Source organism: Centruroides vittatus, unplaced genomic scaffold (genome assembly GCF_030686945.1).
Source record: "Centruroides vittatus isolate TY-2023 unplaced genomic scaffold, ASM3068694v2 contig_745, whole genome shotgun sequence".
Taxonomy (NCBI): domain Eukaryota; kingdom Metazoa; phylum Arthropoda; class Arachnida; order Scorpiones; family Buthidae; genus Centruroides; species Centruroides vittatus.
The window spans coordinates 115,423-133,461 of record NW_027122481.1 but is presented as its reverse complement, the minus strand read 5'-3'; the positions used below and the strand labels follow the sequence as shown (position 1 = coordinate 133,461).

At 32.3% G+C, this 18,039-nt stretch overlaps 2 protein-coding genes across 2 annotated transcripts in view; both read right to left on the bottom strand.

Annotated features, from left to right (window-relative positions):
- LOC136981135 (zinc finger protein 271-like) overlaps positions 1-18,039 on the bottom strand; it is a 213,592-nt gene that overhangs the window by 103,664 nt on the left and 91,889 nt on the right. The window contains 2 exon segments of the mRNA XM_067277413.1: positions 14,987-15,050; positions 15,738-15,889. Of these exon segments, the coding sequence (XP_067133514.1) occupies positions 14,987-15,050; positions 15,738-15,889 (216 nt within the window).
- Positions 10,452-13,057, bottom strand: LOC136981133 (zinc finger protein 761-like). Its single transcript, XM_067277410.1, has 3 exons — positions 12,964-13,057; positions 11,492-12,214; positions 10,452-11,410 (listed from the first exon to the last, which is right to left on the bottom strand). The coding sequence occupies exons 1-3, from the start codon at positions 13,055-13,057 to the stop codon at positions 10,452-10,454; spliced, it is 1,776 nt and encodes a 591-aa protein (XP_067133511.1).

The following is an 18,039-nucleotide window of genomic DNA, read 5'->3' as shown; positions in this document are numbered from 1 at the left end:
TGAAGGCACAGACTAAAGATACACAGAGACTGAAAACTCCCTACGCCATTTATGTTATCGATTTTAAAGTCACGTGATCAATTTATACCAATCACAATGCAGAACTGTGCCAAACTTGGTTACAGGACACCGCCATCGAATTCTTATAGCGTCGTGTCTACCTGACGTCACAAATGTTTGGGTTAAATTTATTCTTTTAGATTTATATCATTCGTAATTACAGATATTTGTAATTGGAATATAAAAAATAAAGAAATAACAATTGTGCATATGAATATACCGGGTGCATAGGAGAGTCCTTTTAACCGGAAAATTCTTGCGAACGGAGAGAGCTACAGCTATGCAAGTGAGGTAACGGTATAGTAATGCGACTACGCCCGACCTAATGCAAACGACAGCAGCGCCCCTAGTGGCGAAATTTGGAAGATAGGCAGTACAATTCGAAAACGAAAACAGATAAGCTAACTTTTCAATTAGAAAGTTTTAGAGCATCAATTAATTAGTACGAAACGACATGTGGTTCACACGGATAAGATAAATTGTCGCCTGTATACCCAAAAATGACCGACAGCGATGCACGCCATTTTGTGTAACGTTTGAAAGGAATAGCCATAGGTATGAAGAAATATGTACAATTTATTGCATAAAATACGTACTTACGTCAATACAGTTTGATAACATCACACAAAAAACAACGGAAATGCAAACTGTCACACAGTGATAACAAGTTTTCGAACATACTCGAAATTAACTGTATCACTGTGTGACAGTTTGCTTTCCGTTGTTTTTTGTGTGATGTTATCAAACTGTATTGACGTAAGTACGTATTTTATGCAATAAATTGTACATATTTCTTCATACCTATGGCTATTCCTTTCAAACGTTACACAAAATGGCGCGCATCGCTGTCGGTCATTTTTGGGTATACAGGCGACAATTTATCTTATCCGTGTAAACCACATGTCGTTTCGTACTAATTAATTGATGCTCAAACTAACTTTTCAATTAGAAAGTTTTAATCTGTTTTCGTTTTCGAATTGCACTGCCTATCTTCCAAATTTCGCCACTAGGGGCGCTGCTGTCGTTTGCATTAGGTCGGGCGTAGTCGCATTACTATGCCGTTACCTCACTTGCCTAGCTGTAGTTCTCTCCGTTCGCAAGAATTTTCCGGTTAAAAGGACTTTCCTATGCATCCTGTATTTATTTTAATACTGTATTAAAATAATTACTAAAAAATGAAACAAAAAAAATAAAAATAAACACGTAGTATAGAGTAGCCTACTTATTAAAATATTTTATTATTGTTAATACATTTAATTATACATTAGATTTAAATTAAACATTACTGACATTGTCAGACTGTAATCAATAGATTAACGAAATTCTTTTATCCTGAGAAAATTTCCAGAAATAATTGATTATTTGCCAAAAATGCTTAATTAAAGTCTTGACATCTTTCTCTAGAGATAACATACACAATACATTTATTTGCCTTTATACTAAAGACTTCATAATATTAAGTTTGTTTAATACATGTTATACTTAAAATTAATAATAAAAGTAAAGGAGAAGTCCGTATTGTTCGATATTTTCTAGTATATTTATTATATTAATACAAAGAAGATAGAATAATTATTTTAAAATATATAAATTATTTTGAGGAACACTGCTCTAAAACCTCCCCAAACGTAAAAGTCTGTTCACATATATTACATTGATAAAGTAATTGTTTGGGGTGTCTTTCTATACAACAAGATTTTAAATGCAATTTCAGTTGAGTTTCTGTTTTAAATCTGCTTTTACCATTTCTGCAATAATATGCTTAGTTCTGATGAAAGAATTGATGGAACGACTTTTAAAATAACATCCCGTGTTACACACTTCACAACCGTTACGAAGATTGTCTTCGTTGTGAGTGGTTTCGTGACATATCTTAATACATGTTTTTTCGTAAAACGTCTATCGAATTTCTCAAAACGAAATGGTTTTATGTCTTAATGAATTTTCTGGTGATTAATTAAGTTGAGTTTATTTTTAAATTCTTTATTACAAATATTACACTTTTCAATGTGAATCTTCGAATGTTCTTTTAGCGTGGTTTCAGTCTTGAATGGCTCCCTACAAACATAGCATAAATACATATTTTCATGTTTAGTAATACAATGTCTGGCTAAGGCAGTTGAATTGGTGTAATCTTTTTTACATATGTCACAAACATACTTTTTTTTATCGCTATGAATAATGTTATGCTGTTCCAATAAATGTTTTGTCTTAAAATATCTGTTACACATATGACAAGAATATTTGTATCCATCGGTGTGTATACGAATATGTTGTTTTAAACTAAAACTTCGTTTAAAGCTTTTGTTACATACCTGACAAGTGTGATTATATTGATTATTATGAACCATTTTATGACATACCAAATTCTTTCTTGTTTTAAAATATTTGTTACATATATCACAAGAATATTTGCATTCATCGCTGTGTATATTAATATGTTTTTTTAAATTATCACTTCCTTTAAAACTTTTGTTACATACTTGACAAGAATAGTTACGTTCATCAGTATGAACTTTTTTATGAACTAGCAGAGTACGTTTTGTCATAAAACGTTTGTTACAAATCTGACAAACATAGTTACGTTCACCAGTATGAGTTTCGTGATGCGTTTTTAAATGGTCTTTCCGTTTAAAACTCTTATTGCAAATATCGCATTTGAAAGGACGGTCTTCAATATGCCTTTGTTCATGTCGCAACAACGCACCTTTCCTTTTAAATTCTTTTCCAAATATTTTGCAGACATGAGCTGTGTGTGTTCTCTTGTGTATTTCTAAACGGCCGTTACCATATGGAACGCGCTTACCACAAATATCACAATACACATTTTCCCGCTTGATATTAGATTTTTTACTATGAATACGTTTATGCAATCTCAAATAGTGTTTTGTTTTAAAATATTTGTTACATGTGTCACAAGAATATTTGTATTCATCGCTGTGTATATTAATATGCTGTTTTAAATAAGAACTTTGTGTAAAACTTTTATTACATATCTGACAAGTATGGTTACATTTATCATTATGAACTATTTTATGTCTTGCCAAATTTTTTTTTCTTTTAAAACGTTTGTTACATACCTGACAAACATAGTTACGTTCATCGGTATGAGTTACGTGATGCTTTTTTAAATGGTCTTTCAATTTGAAACTCTTATTACAAATACCGCATTTGAAAGGACGATCTTCACTATGATTTCGTTCATGTTTCAACAACAAGGAGTTAAATTTAAATTCTTTTCCACATATCTTGCAGGCATGAATTTTGTGTATTTTCTGGATATTAGATTTTTTAACGTTTCTTGGAGATAACTTCACTCGATCCCCAGATGGCTGCAAACATAAATTCCTCTGAGAGATTTCGATTTTATTTCCAGTCTTGTGTTCTTTCACGTGTCTTCGCAAAAGAAATTGCCACAAATACTTCTTATTGCAGGTTGTGCAGCGAAATGGTTTCTTTCCAATATGACAGAAGAGATGTGTTTGTAATATTTTCTTATTTGTAAAAGTCTGTTTACATAAATCACACGTAAATTCTCGTTTAGAATCAGATGCAAACATATCTTTGAAGTATTTCTTTTTAATCTTTTCATGAATTTCATTGCATTTTTTACTCGAACGAACGTATTTCTTTGTTTTGATATTATATTTATAACGCTCTCGCTTTTTTGAATTATGCTGAATATTGTATTCCTGAATCTGCTCTTCCTCCTCAACTGAAAGATTAAAAAATAACTTAATAAATTACCTATAATATTCGAATAAACATAATATAGCTGCAATATTAAAATGTTACTACTGTAGTTGTATAATTTATAAATTATGCCTATGTTTTTCGTTTAAAAGCAAGGCATCATTTGTTGTTTGCACCAAAAATAACACATTTTACAATTATAAACTAATTGATTCAGCTTTAGTTTCTTTATAGGACTTTTATATGAGTAAGAAATTATATTGTTTCACTTTACCTGTTTTTGTTTATTTTATTTATGTAGTTTGTTCCATTCGCTTTCATAGAAACGTGGAAAGAAATCGTGTGCTTTTAGAAAGGAGAAGAAATCATTAGTGTATCGGGTCGTGAAGGATGAAATTTGTGGAAAAAAAAAGGCAAAGTTGGTTGATAATTTACAAATGTAAGAAATTATTTTATTCATCAACGTATGCACCCATATTGTCTATACACTTTTGCCATTTAAGCGGCAGGTTGTTCAGGCCGGTGGTATAAAATCCTGGAGAACGAGAGTCAATGAATTCCTGAAAGGCCAGTTTTACAGCATTGTCGGAATTAAATTGTTTTCCTATTAAAGAGTTGTCCAAATTAGGGAAGAAGTGGTAGCCAGTGGGGGCTAGGTCTGGTGAGTTTGGAGGATGACGAAAAAGATCCAACTTCGATTCTTTTAGTTTTGCCACAGTCATTTGTAGACTACGAGGGAAAATGTTACGATTTTGATTAAAGAAAAGTCAGCAGAACCCGAAAGGATCCATGATGTCTACATATAAAAACCGTCAAACAGACGTTAGTGAGACAGTTGGCTCCATAATCTTTTATTATGTCATTAGATTTGGAATTATTTAATTTACTTTACTACTTATTGATTATCATTCGCAGCAGTTCTGATATTAACCGAGCTGAAATTTACAAATATCAGATCTGAAGACTGTTGTTATAGATCGTCTGCTCGTGTTTTTCCTTAATCTCAGAACAGAGTTATGCAGGTGAAAATCGAAAACTTATTTACCAGAGGATTAATCGTAGTCACGTGAATTTTTAAATTAAAAAATGATTAAAAAACTGCAGTTATAAACGAGTTTTAAATGTGAATTGATATGAATATTTGAAGATAATATAATTGAGTCGATTACCCTAATGGAATCGTTAAAACAGACAAATAAACAGGGCAAATTTGAATAATATTTAAGTAGACAAAACTTCATTTTAAAACTTTGGAAGCAGTAATGTAAACGTAGAAAGTTTGCAAATGACCCTTTTAAAGCAACACAAGAATCGTATACGAAAATACATTTTACTCACCTATACATTTTCATGTTCTGATTTAATTCTTGTACAACATTTTTTTTTATCCGTGTGCTATTCTTTTAAACAACTTAAAACTTTTCATTACCTCCACTGAATGTGAATTCTGAATATTTCTTTCTGGTTCTACTTTTACCGTCACTTCCTCAGTTCAAATACGAGTAAACTCATTACTACTGTTCCTATTGTAACAGTACAATAGGGTGCACTGTCAAAGTCAACGGAAGAGAGTCCAGTGGTAACACGTCACCAGACCACGTGATAATTGCAGCTATAAAATCACGTGTTATACGGTTAATAGTTAAGAATTTTTAAATTAGGGTTTAAAATTCGTTTTTAATAACATAAACATCAGAGTTGAAATATATTTATTTATGAAATATTAATAAAAACGTATTAAAATTTATGATAATAATTCAATTTTTCTATACCTTTGATACTTCGAGGCCCAGGTGTCGAGTCCTATTAGTCTCTATGTAGATCCGCTCCTTATTAGGTAGCCTGATAGTTCAATGTTAACTCTCTTATAAATAATATATAAAATTAAAAGACAATTTAAAAAGCAGGCAAATTTATAAAATAAATAAATAAAACTACTAAAAAATGAAAACGAATATAAATTTGATTATCTTTTGGGCAAAACAGCATTAAAATCGAAACAACACTAAGATAATTTTTAATAGTTATGTGGAAAGAAACGATAATTGCAATTAATTAAAAATAGTATAATTGATGCAGAAAATTCAATGCAAAATTAATATTACGTGAGGATGCAGAGTCCATAATTTACTTTTAATAAAAGTTTGTTATATTTGTTCGATATTTTCCCCTATTTTTGTAAAACATACGAAATTGGAGGAAAAACTTCCTTTTCTGTTAATATACACCAATGCTTCCTAATCCATTTTTCCTTGTGTGAGAAAGACTTGGAAATATTTTTAGGAAAAACTTTTCTATGAAATTCACACTTTGTGTCCTTACCGTACATTGTTCTCCAAAACTGGAAATCGTTAAACGCAATGTTTCTTCACACCCGTTTTAAAAGAGTTAAGATATTGTCAGAGACCGCGACGGCCACCGTCCAATACTCTGCCTCCAGTGCCCTCTGTCGCGCATTTGCTTCTTTTCGCCCTTCTAGATTTACTAGCTACCAACAGGGAGCGTTGCGACCCCTTTTAGGGGCCGCTGGTCTAAACAGTTCAACTTCTGATACGTGTGGGAAGAATAGAAATTTTGTTTCGACAGTTCTATTTGGAGGAGTTCTGAGCTTGAAAATGTCACCCTCACACAGGACAGTTCCCTGGAGTCTGTCAAGTAAAACTTGTTGCCTGTGTGAAAGAAAGACAGAGTAGCCGCTAAAATTCCTAAACTTCCGACGGACATAGGAAAAAAACGGAAAAATTCGAAGACAAAGAGAAATATCTCCGATTTAAAAAATAATTGTTAAAACATTAAAAGTATATTATATTTAAGTTATTCTCTGAACTCTTTCTCTCTCTCTCTCTCTTTCTCTCCATTCGAAAGGGAAATTCGAATGTCGGATAAACCAGCAACTAATCACGCAACTTTCTCGGCAACATTTGAAATTTTGCTCTACACGAATAATCACATATAATTTAATTCAAAGGAAAAAAAACAAACGAATCTTAGTCGAAATAGTGTTCTTTATCGAGAGATCTTGATTGAGAAATAAACGTATTTTGTACACCAGTTCTTCCTCGATTCAAGAAAATATGTCTCGTCCAAAATCTTCAACAAAATTTTCTTGTTAAATAAAGCGAACCATAGAAAACGAAATTTGTAAACACGTGGAAAACGGCAGTGTCGGTATCGTTCGCCATCTTGAATACTATACGCAAACGCCGAAATGTAAGTGCTGCCGCGTGGCGCAAATGTGTTTGCGTCAGCACTTTTCGTTGCCGCGCCACATGAATGCATCGACCCTAAAATAATGGAGATACACACGACTTCCATTAACTCTCCACTCCGTCGACCTTAAACCATCGAAATTTAATAGCATCAATCCCCTAAATGAAAGCAGATAACCTAGAAAAGGACTGACGATGTAACAACGTGTTTGCCAGAGGAATGATAAAAACGAGGTGGGTTATAGGAACAATATTTGTTTACCATATATCACGTGTGTTTCGTAGCAACAAACTATGACGTGAGTTGGTAACGCGGTATCTCTTGACTTTCTTCTATTAACTTTGAGTGTACAGTACACTGTACACCCCTTGTTTACTGCTACAACGCGAACAATAGCAATGAGTTTACTTGCCTGTCTATGTTAGGGCTCTTTCATACCATGACGATGACAAATTGTAAACAATACAATTGAGTTTATTATCCTATTGGAATCGTTAAAACAGACAAATAAACAGTGGCACGTTATAAGTTCGTGGGACTAGGGAAAATTCGATTTAGAGGGCCCCATGCGAAGTGTTGGGTTCAGATATTTTCCTTCGAAAACTGAAAGGAAAGGGAGTGGTTGTTCTTTAGTGGACGTTCGTTTATTTCATAAAGTTTTATACAGTTTATGCATTTTGTTTTAAAATTTATTGTATGTTTTGTTTATACTTATTGTATCTATCACCCGTAAAGTTATGAAGGTTTTTAAGAAGGGTCAAGTTTAGTTGGACGTTCGAAGACAGGAGAGGGGGTTACGGAAAATTGGACAAACTGGAACAATTGTGAAGGGAAAGTAAAAATGTCAAAAAAACTGCGGACGTAATTTATGGATAGCTCCTAAATGTCACATGTGCTGAAAGCCAGAGCTGAACTGATTCTAGTTACAAATAACAAAAAATACGATTGAATAGTTAATAAGAACGAGTAGAAAGGTATATTTTGTATGTTTTATATCATAGGAATGGGGAGGAAAATAATTTACAAAGAATTTATTCACACATTTGATATTTTGGATTCTCTTGAGTAAAGGAATATGATAAGAATTTAATATTTTATAAGTAGAGAGAGAGAGAGAGTGAGATAAAGTATACTGAGCTTTAATGACTTAGAAACGGTCATTTTTACGTATTCATTTTTTATGAAAATGCTCAAGATTTGAATCAAGTAAACGAATTTTTATAATAAAACAATCAAATGTAATGCAGATAAAATATTGTTATTTTTAAGGAATTTATGGATTGAACAAAATTTTACGTTTCAGTTTTAATACTTTTTTGTTTATTTTTCTGTAAAATTTAACTGTACAACTCCTCAAAGCATAAAGCTACGAGCCTTCTCGTTCCCTGTAAATATAAATTGTTCTGCACGCGTATACCACCGTATTTCCTTGCCTTATCCGACAGCACCTCTATGCGGCTCATGTCCTCCTTCTTCCACTTTCAAATCTCCTACTATCCCATCTTTCTAACTTTTCCTCAAATAACTCTTCTTTCTTCCTTCACCCATCTTTCTTATCTTCCAAGGCTACAGCTTTGAGTACAGCCTTTTTCTTTCACATGTATGTATGTAAAATTTAACTTGTGTGATAATGTAACATAATTTTTCTATTGTTTTAGGTAAATACTTATGAAAATTCAATTTCAAAAAATAATACAAACTGTTTCAATTGTTGGAGTAATCCCGGTTATAACAGTGAAATAGGTAAGAGACTTAATACTTTTAACATTTCAAATATATGTTTCTAGTGATTACATACAAATTAATCTGTCATTTAAAAATGATTTATTTTTAATTAATTATTACATTTAAAAAAATAAGCAAACAAAAACGTCACAAAAACACGTAAGAATGTTTAAAAATTACTTATTTCATTAAAAATTGATTGATAAAAAATTCAACATTTATTATTACAATAATACAATAACTGATTGACTCTGTTTTGTATACTTTGTTGGTCTGCAATTTGAGTAATTTGTAGACGATAAATTCCCACTGACGTCCGTCCGTCTGTTGATCGTTAATCCCAAGAACGAAGTCTGATACATTAAAGCTAAGATAAGGTATGGAAACGTGGGAAACAGTAGGTCAAGATTAAATAAGAAAAAACTCACAATCTCCATTAAAAATCACACAATTTCAATTCAAAAATTTTCCTCCTCAAATATGCTAGACATATGGCAGGCACGACTCTATGGTTAAAAGAAAGCTATGATGTACTGTACAGGGGCAAGCCACTACTAATTTAAGGTAAACAGCATACATTTTAATTAGATTAAAAATATCATAAAAAATTGCAATCAAGTATTGTCATTATGTCACAATAAATATTTGCTGGTTTTACATAAAATTAATTTTAAAACATAATAAAAATACCAACAACGAGATAACACACCAAGAACACATCTTTCAAGCTTCTCTGCACTTAAAAACAAAATTACGTTGATTGTAAACATCATCATAATGCTGGGGTAAAATTTTTAACTTATTAATTTAAAATATACACTCTCCATCTCAAAATAATAATACCTTTGACCCTGTAAATTATGCTTTTTCGGTGAGCGAGAGTCGTGCCGGTCATACGTCTCTCCTTTCAGGGAAAAATTTTCATTAAATAACATTTGTGAATTTTAAGGCAATACAAACTACGTCTAAGTCCTTTATCCATTAACATCCTTTAATTCCAACCAGGAACACAGAAACAGCCGAAGTTTTAAACGCGAAAACGTGTACGTCGGACGTTCAGCGCCGCTTTCCTGTAAGCCTAGAAGTTTGACAATGGCGTTTGGAAAGTCAGTGGAATCGTTCTCGACATTCGTCATTGTCAAACTTCTAGGCTTACAGGAAAGCGGCGCTGAACGTCCGACGTACACGTTTTCGCGTTTAAAACTTCGGCCTCAACCTCGCTAATGTTTGTAGACGTTGTAGCCTACAAGAACAGCTCGGCGTCGAGACCATTTTTAATTGTTATTGTGAATCGTTTGATAGTATTTTCGTCTGTTATTTTTATAAGTGTTTTTACTTCAAGTCGCCTGCTGTTTCTGTGTTCCTGGTTTGAATGAAAGGATGTTAATGGATAAAGGACTCAAACGTAGTTTGTATTGCCTTAAAATTCACAAATGTAAATTAACTAAAAGAATCCTGAGCAAAATTGTATAATTATGAAAATTTTCAATCGAAATAACGTGATTTCCGGTGCAAACCTGAAGTTTGCAGACAGTTAATCGGGTCCTCCTGCCTCTAAGCGTTCCGTATGTTGTCACGACTTTCATCTCTCTTTTTCTGTTCTCGAGATTATGGAAAGAGAGACAAACAAAGAACAATAAAAATTTATAGATTACGATTTATTCAAATTGCAGCCCAATTATGACAAACGAAATAACAGCAAAATTTAAACCTTTTACCTATTATTTATTAAAATCGGTTCAACGTATTTCGCACAAGAAATTCTATTCTGAAAGATGACCACTCATGTGACGTTTTAAAGTAATAAACGAACAGAATTTCTGACCACAAACATCACATTTCTTAACGCTCGAATCGGTATTCGTTTTCATATGTCTATTTAAAGTATCCCGTTTTCGAAATGTCGTATTGCAAATTTCGCATTTATGCATTCCTCCCGGAGGATGAGCATTTTTATGATGAGTTTGGAATTCGACTTTTGACGAAAATTTCTTTTTACAAACGTCACAACAGAAGTGTATTTGATCCTTGTAAGCAAGTAGATGCTGCTCGAAAGCAAAACTATTTGCGTAAGTCCGTTTGCAGATATTACATTGGTAAGGTAATGGTTTGGGATGTATTTCTGAACAAGAAAATTGTAAATGCACTTTCAATTTAATTTCTGTTCTAAAACTGCCTTTACAATGGATGCAAATATGCACCTTATTTTCATGAACAGGTTGGTGCCTTAAGAAGTGAGATTTCACGTAAAAACCCTTCTTACATATCTCACAAACGTAAGGAAGATTGTCTTTATTGTGAAAGCTTTGGTGACGTTTCAACTCACTATTTGATACAAAACGTCTGTTACACACCTTACAAAGATACGGTTTTATGCCAGAATGAATTCTCTGATGAAGGATTAAAGAAGATTTAGACAATACCTCTTTTTTACAGATATTACATTTTTGAATATGGATTTTCTTATGAGCTTCCAGCATATTTTTAGTTTTGAATGACTTACGACAATAACTGCAAGCAAACATATTTTGATGTTGAACGATGCGGTGTCTGACAAAAGTACTATTGCATCTAAAACCCGTTTTGCATACGTCACAAAAATACTTATCAGTTCTATCTTCGTGAGTTTTTTTATGTTGTCTCAAAGAGAATTTTGTTTTAAAATACTTGTTACATATCTGACAACAGTACTTGCATTCATCGGTATGTATAAGAACGTGTGCTCTTAAACACTGTTTTGTCTTAAAACTTTTGTTACATATTTGACAAGAATGATTTAAATCTTTATGAATAATTTTATGACCCCTTAAACAGCATTTTGTTTTAAAACTTTTGTTACACACCTGACAAGAATACTTCCGTTGATCACTGTGAGATTCACGATGAATTCTTAAATGGCTATTCGTTTTAAAGCCCTTATCACATATATTGCATTTGAAAGGTCGATCTTCACTATGAGTACGTTGGTGTTGTGTCAATTTTGATTTCGTTTGAAATTGCTTTTTACATATCTTACAACAATAAGATTCTTGGTGAAGTGTTCTGTGATGCCTCTCTAAATGGCCCTTTGAAGTAAGTAGCTTATCGCAGATGTCACATTGAAAATGTTTCCGCTCAGATACTTTACGATTTTTTGATGATGATGGCAAACGATGTATTTTATGATCAATTTCGATTTGTTTTTCGATGTTGTGTTCTTTCAAGTGTCTTCTCAATAGAAATTGCCAGGAAAATTTCTGATTGCAGGTTGTGCAGCTAAATGGTTTCTTTCCAATATGAAAAAACAAATGCGCTTGTAGTATTTCCTTGTTTACAAAAGTCTGTTTACATAAATCACATTTGTGCTTTTGTTTAGAGTGTGATGAACGCGTTGCACTGAAGTATTTCATTTTAATCTTTCTTTCGATGTTGTTGTATTTTCTAATTGAAGGGGCAAATTTCGTCTTATTTGCATTACAATTATTTTTCTTTTGATTTTTTGAATTGTGCCGAATATCGTATTCCTCAATCACTTCTTGTTCCTTTGCTGAAATTTAAAAGTTAAATACAATAATTTTTAAATTTATTTAAAATTATGTACTTATTATATCGACATAATTCGACATATAATAAACAATTTGAATATTTAAATTTAAGTAATATTAAAATGTAAGTAGGTAAGAAAACTTGTGCATTTATGAACACACCATATTCCCTATCTATTTACCAGATTTTGTATATATTATATTGTTAAATTATAAAATTTATATGAAGTTTATGACGTTAAAGCAAGATAATAGCTTAATTTTTGGCTGTTACAGTAAATAAATCGTGTTATTTTGTAGAATCGATTGCTGCTGAATTGAGCCCTTATTGGAATTCCAAATGGGTCTTGTTATTAAATTATGTGATAAATTCTCGTAATAATTCTTTTGATTTATGTAAAAAACATGCATTTGTTTGCTGTTATATATAAGAGAAAACGTACGGAAATCGGTCAAAAAATGATCCCCAAGATTTTTAAATTTTTAACTGAAGGACGTAGAGAAATAAAAATAGAAAAATAAAACTGAGTTTTTCCCCTTTCGAAGCTAAATAACTCCTGTGCTTTTAGTCGAAAATTTTTAAAATTTTGCACCAAGGTTTGTTTCTTAGGAGAATGCTATTAAATTTCGATGACTAAAGGTCAAGAGGGTGGGAAGATAATGGGGTTATGTTTTTTTCCAGTAGGATCAGACTTAATGACGATTTTTCTCGGTATTAGCGTTTACAATTTTTTATAAACCTCATCCGTACCTTCAAAATGCAGGTATTCCCATTCTGTAATAGTTAAATATATAACAATTGTTTTAATTGTCGGAACGAAGTGACGACTAATACTTGACTTCATGCGTTTCTTGTCAACATCATAACTCTAGAATGAATTGTCCGATCTTGATGAAACTTTCCAGGACCACTCACTGTCCCTCAGCAATGAACCGGTTAAAATTTCAACACTCAAAACTGATCCATTTTTGTAGAACTGGAGATAGGGGACAAAACGAAGATCGCACTTTTATTCTGTATGGATCATTTTTGAGAGTTGAAATTTTAATCAGTTAATCCTTGAGTGATGTTGAATCGTCGTAGAAAATTTCATCAAGATCGGACAACTCATTCTAAAGTTATTTTGTTGACAAGGAATGCATGAAGTAAGGTGTTAGTCGCTTCCTGCACTCACGTGTAGAAGCGTCATCTAGTGGTCGGAAAATATGACAAGCATTAAAACGGTAATTTTGAAAGGTAAATGTTATCGCTAACTAGATACACAACAAATATAAAGAATCTTTATAGAATAATAAGTTTTAATAAGTTTTTTTTCACTCATTATTCTATAACATGGAGCAGCAGTGATCAATATTGATGGCTTTACGATCCATTCTCTCCTTCGTCATCCTATCGTTAGTACGAAATTTCGATCTCTAAATGGAGAAGCTGCACAGAGATTCCAGATTGAGATGAACTCGCTCAAATTCATCATCGTCGATGAAATGTCAATGATTGGGGCAAGAATGCTTTACATGACCGAGAGAAGATTGAGGGAGATAAACCCCGAGAAAGATGAGCCGTTTGGTGGATTCTTTATCTATTTGTTTGGTGATTTTCGTCAGCTTCCTTTTGTTAAAGATAGGCCTCTCTACTCGAGTGTTTTTTACAATGTAATGTCCCAACAAGGTAGGGACCTTGTTGGGACATTATATTACATTCGCATTTGATTCTTTTGAGAAGTTCATTAAACTTAGTAATTCTCATGGACAAAATAGCGCAGATAGTTCCTTCACAGATGTCGTACAACATCTAGCATCGGGTGAATTCTCTGATACAGATCTGAACATTCTGACGAAAAGAAATCGAGCCTATTTATCCAGAGATGAACTCGATCAGTTCCAAACGGCAGTAGTGCTATATCCGACAAACGAGCGAGTTAAACACAGCAACGAAGACTACTTGCAGTCAACTGGATGCCCTCTTGCTTATATAGCATCCGAAAACACTCCAGATATTGCCCTGCCTTCGTCCAAAGATGACTCAGCTCTCGGTCTCTCCAAGTATTTGTATCTCTCAGTTAATGCCAGAATCGTGCTGAGAGTCAACTTATGGGTGCGAGGAGGTCTGGTCAATGGTTCACTAGGAACTATACGCTACATTATATATGCTCCTAATGCTCGCCCTCCTGCTCTTCCTGTGTTTATTTTAGTGGAATTGGATAGCTATCGGGGATCTTTCATCTATGGTAATCTGTTTCCAATAATCCCCATAACACGCTCTTCGAACGAAGGCAGTATATTGCGATCTCGTAGACAGTTTCCCCTTACCTTAGCATACTCGATGACTATACATAAATCACAGGGATTAACTCTTCCAAAAATCAAAATAGATATAGGGAAAAAAGAGACAGCTATCGGTCTTACCTATGTTACATTGAGTCGAGTGAAAAAAAATAACTGACTCAGTATTTTTAAAGAGTTACAACAAAGATCGCTACGAGTCAATCTGTAACAGTGACAGACAGAATTTCGTGAGACGTTGGCACAGCAATTAATTAATGGCTTATTCTGACCTTATGACCTGAATGATTCTTTGTTTCTTTTTTCCCTCATAATCTAGAAAATAAAGGTGCGAGCAGCTTCGTTCCGACTACACGCTGATACAGCGTTACTTAACTAGTAAAATGTGATAACAGATGGCGCCATGATAATTTTAAATGTAGCACAGCGCTAATATTACATGTAAAGTCTGATCTTCAAAAAAGCATTTAACAAATAAACTTGTTACTTACTTTGTACGTTTGTATCATTTCTGTTAGAATTTCTGTCGGGAATGAAGAATTCGTTCTTGACAGGCTAAAGAATGTAGAAACAACACAATATGTTATACATGAGTATAATTATTTAAGTCCTAAGTGTGCTGTTGTGCATTAGAAAAGTGCATTAAAACTAAATTATTTCTTATATATTTTGTAGAATTTACTTATTTCTTCGATTTTGTTTACAATGCGACATGTGGGCACTGCTGAAAGGGGGAGTTCCCGGAAGTGCTATTTCACCACTGCACATAAATAACGTAAATTTAAAAAAAGGTATTTGATTTTCAATAGAACGTTTACACGGTTTTAAAAACATTGCTTTAATTTTTAACTAATTTCATTTTAGATTTAATTAATTATTTCGATTTTATTTATGGTTTTGGTTTCCATATAAAATGGCTACTTAGTACTCTTTAATTCGTTGATATATGCAAGGTTTCAAAATTTTTTATTAAGTTAAATAGATAAAAATGAAGTCCAAATATGAAAAAAGTAAGGTTCTAGGCACTGAACATCCGGCCTGGACCGGAAGTCACGTAAGTTTTACGAGACTTCTGGTCCATACTGCGGTTACACACGTGATATTATTTGTTATTACACGTTAGAAATTATTTGTTTGTTTTAAAGACACTACTAACACAGTTAAGAAGCAGATCTGATTCGAGGAAATCGAAAAGGTTAACTTATAAAATGCGTAAAATATTTCGCAGTTTTTATCACTTACCTTTAAATCTTCGTATTCATCTGGGAGATAAACAACGTTACAATCTTCAGTTTTTACATTAAAATTTAATCTTTTCAAAACAACTTTACATTCTGATTTTATGCCGTGTTTAACGTCACATTTCTCCTCTTTTATTTCTTCTTTCTTACAATCTGTATTGGAATTTACAAAGTGTTTACGGTTTAAAAAATCCTAAGCGAAGAATTGAAATAAATAAAACTGATTTTAGTTTTAATAATTTAGAATAAACATTAGTTAACTAAACAATGTAAAAATCTAAGAACAAAATATATTTGTCGCTAGATTGTCGTAAAGAAATTAAGCAACGAATTGCATAACTTACCCGGAAAACACTTATTATAATCTTCAAAATGAGATATTCAAAATTACTGCAGGCGAAGAAATTGACTCGGAAAATCGATAATTGTGATTTCTGTATGGTCATTCAATGACATTTTTACTTGGCGCGTAGTCACTACCGTCACTCTCCATTTACTACTAGATTATTATATGGCAGAGTTACACATTACATATGACTTTCATTTTACATGTTATTATGAAGTTTATTTTTAAGAGAAATTAACTTCTTGACACAACACGCTATCACTTTCTTTCGTTAGGATAAATAAGAAGCAGATGGTGAACATGTAATTACTGTGGTATCTGTACGAACTGAAATTTAGTGCCACGTATAAATATACAGTAAAATCCGTTCAAAATATAAACCTACATAAACGGCAAGGATTCTTCGGAATGCTGCCACTTTCTGTGTTAAATAAACCTTCCGAAACTTTTAAAATATTCGGTTTAATCAGGTTTTACTGTATTTTAAAACTATTATTTTTTTTTGGTGTACTAATAACACTAGATTAGTTAGTCACATTAGTTAGTCATTATATTCACAACTAAATTAACTATAAATTTTGAAATTTGGCAGGAAGAATTTATATTAATATATAACGTTATAGTATAGTATAGTGTTAAAGTATGAAGCATCTTACCTATTTTACTATTAAATCCAGAATTATTCCAAATACTCGAATCTGTTCTATTATTTGTTGAAATTGAATTTTTATGAATATTTACCTGAAACGATAGAAAAATTATGTTACATTATCACACAAATTAAATTTTACATAAGAATAAATACAAAATAATATTTAAACTGAAACATAAACTTTCTCTCAGTCCATAAATTCTTTCAAAATAATAATATCTTATTTGCATTATTTTTGTATGTTTTGTTATAAAAATTCGTTCACTTAATTCAAATCTGGAGCATTTTCATAATAAGTACAATAAGTAAGAACTAAACATACAGAAAATGCTGAAATAAATATAATAAATTACATAATATGTATAAAATTTAATAAAATAAACAAATGTCCACTTAAGATCAACTTCTCCCCTCCCCACGAAGTTATAACGCGCCACTGTTGAACTGTCTGTTTTAACGACTCCAATAGAGCAATCCATTCAATTGTATCGTTTATAATAACGATTAATAGTAATTCAAATTAGTATTTATATCTCGATGCTCTCGGGCAAAAGTTACGGTACGGATACGGTTACGTTACGGAGTTCATAACTCGACCCTAAAGCAACACCGCAATATCTTACAGAAAGGTATTTTTCACTCACCTCTGAAGGTTCCGACTTAATTGTTTTATAAAACTTCACATCTGTGTTAAATTCTTTTTTGAAATTCTTTAAATCGACTTGAAAGTTTTCTTCGTTTCGTTCAATCGTAAAGTCCGAATGTTCTTTTTTTATTTTCATTTTCTCAATTTACGATACTCTCGTGTATCAACAGTCTGTATTCAATCGAAGAATGAATTAATTAATAAAATGTTCATTCGAAATGTAAAGCAAGTAACAAAGAGAAAAGAGTAAACTTATGACTATTGTTCGTGTTGTAGCAGTAAACGAGGGGTGCACCCTCAAGGTTAACGGAAGACACTCCAGTAGTGACACGTCAACAGCATACGTCATACCTTTCAGCTATAAGATCACGTGTTATATGGTAAATAGTATGATTCTTAAAACGCATGTATGAATGATCGTAGTAAAAAACTAAAAATGAAATATATAATCATATTCTTAACGTCTAAACATTTTTTGGTTCACATTATATTACGTAGCACATTATATTACGTGGCGAATTGTCCTTTTATGGTCAATTTACACACTGCTTGAGAACGAAATGGTAACAAGAATCATGCGTTATGAACATTTCCCGAAGCTAATGAAATATTTACATTTATCAAACAGGTAAAAATAACTGACTGCACCTATCAGAACC

Coding starts and splice junctions, on each gene's coding strand:
- LOC136981133 (XM_067277410.1), bottom strand. CDS start 13,057: ATGAAGTCAAGTATTAGTCGTCACTTCGTTCCGACAATTAAAACAATT. Junction 12,215..12,963: donor GGAATACCTGCATTTTGAAG/GTACGGATGAGG, acceptor TTTAAATTTCAG/CAAAGGAACAAGAAGTGATT. Junction 11,411..11,491: donor AACAAAATGCTGTTTAAGGG/GTCATAAAATTA, acceptor AGTGTTTAAGAG/CACACGTTCTTATACATACC.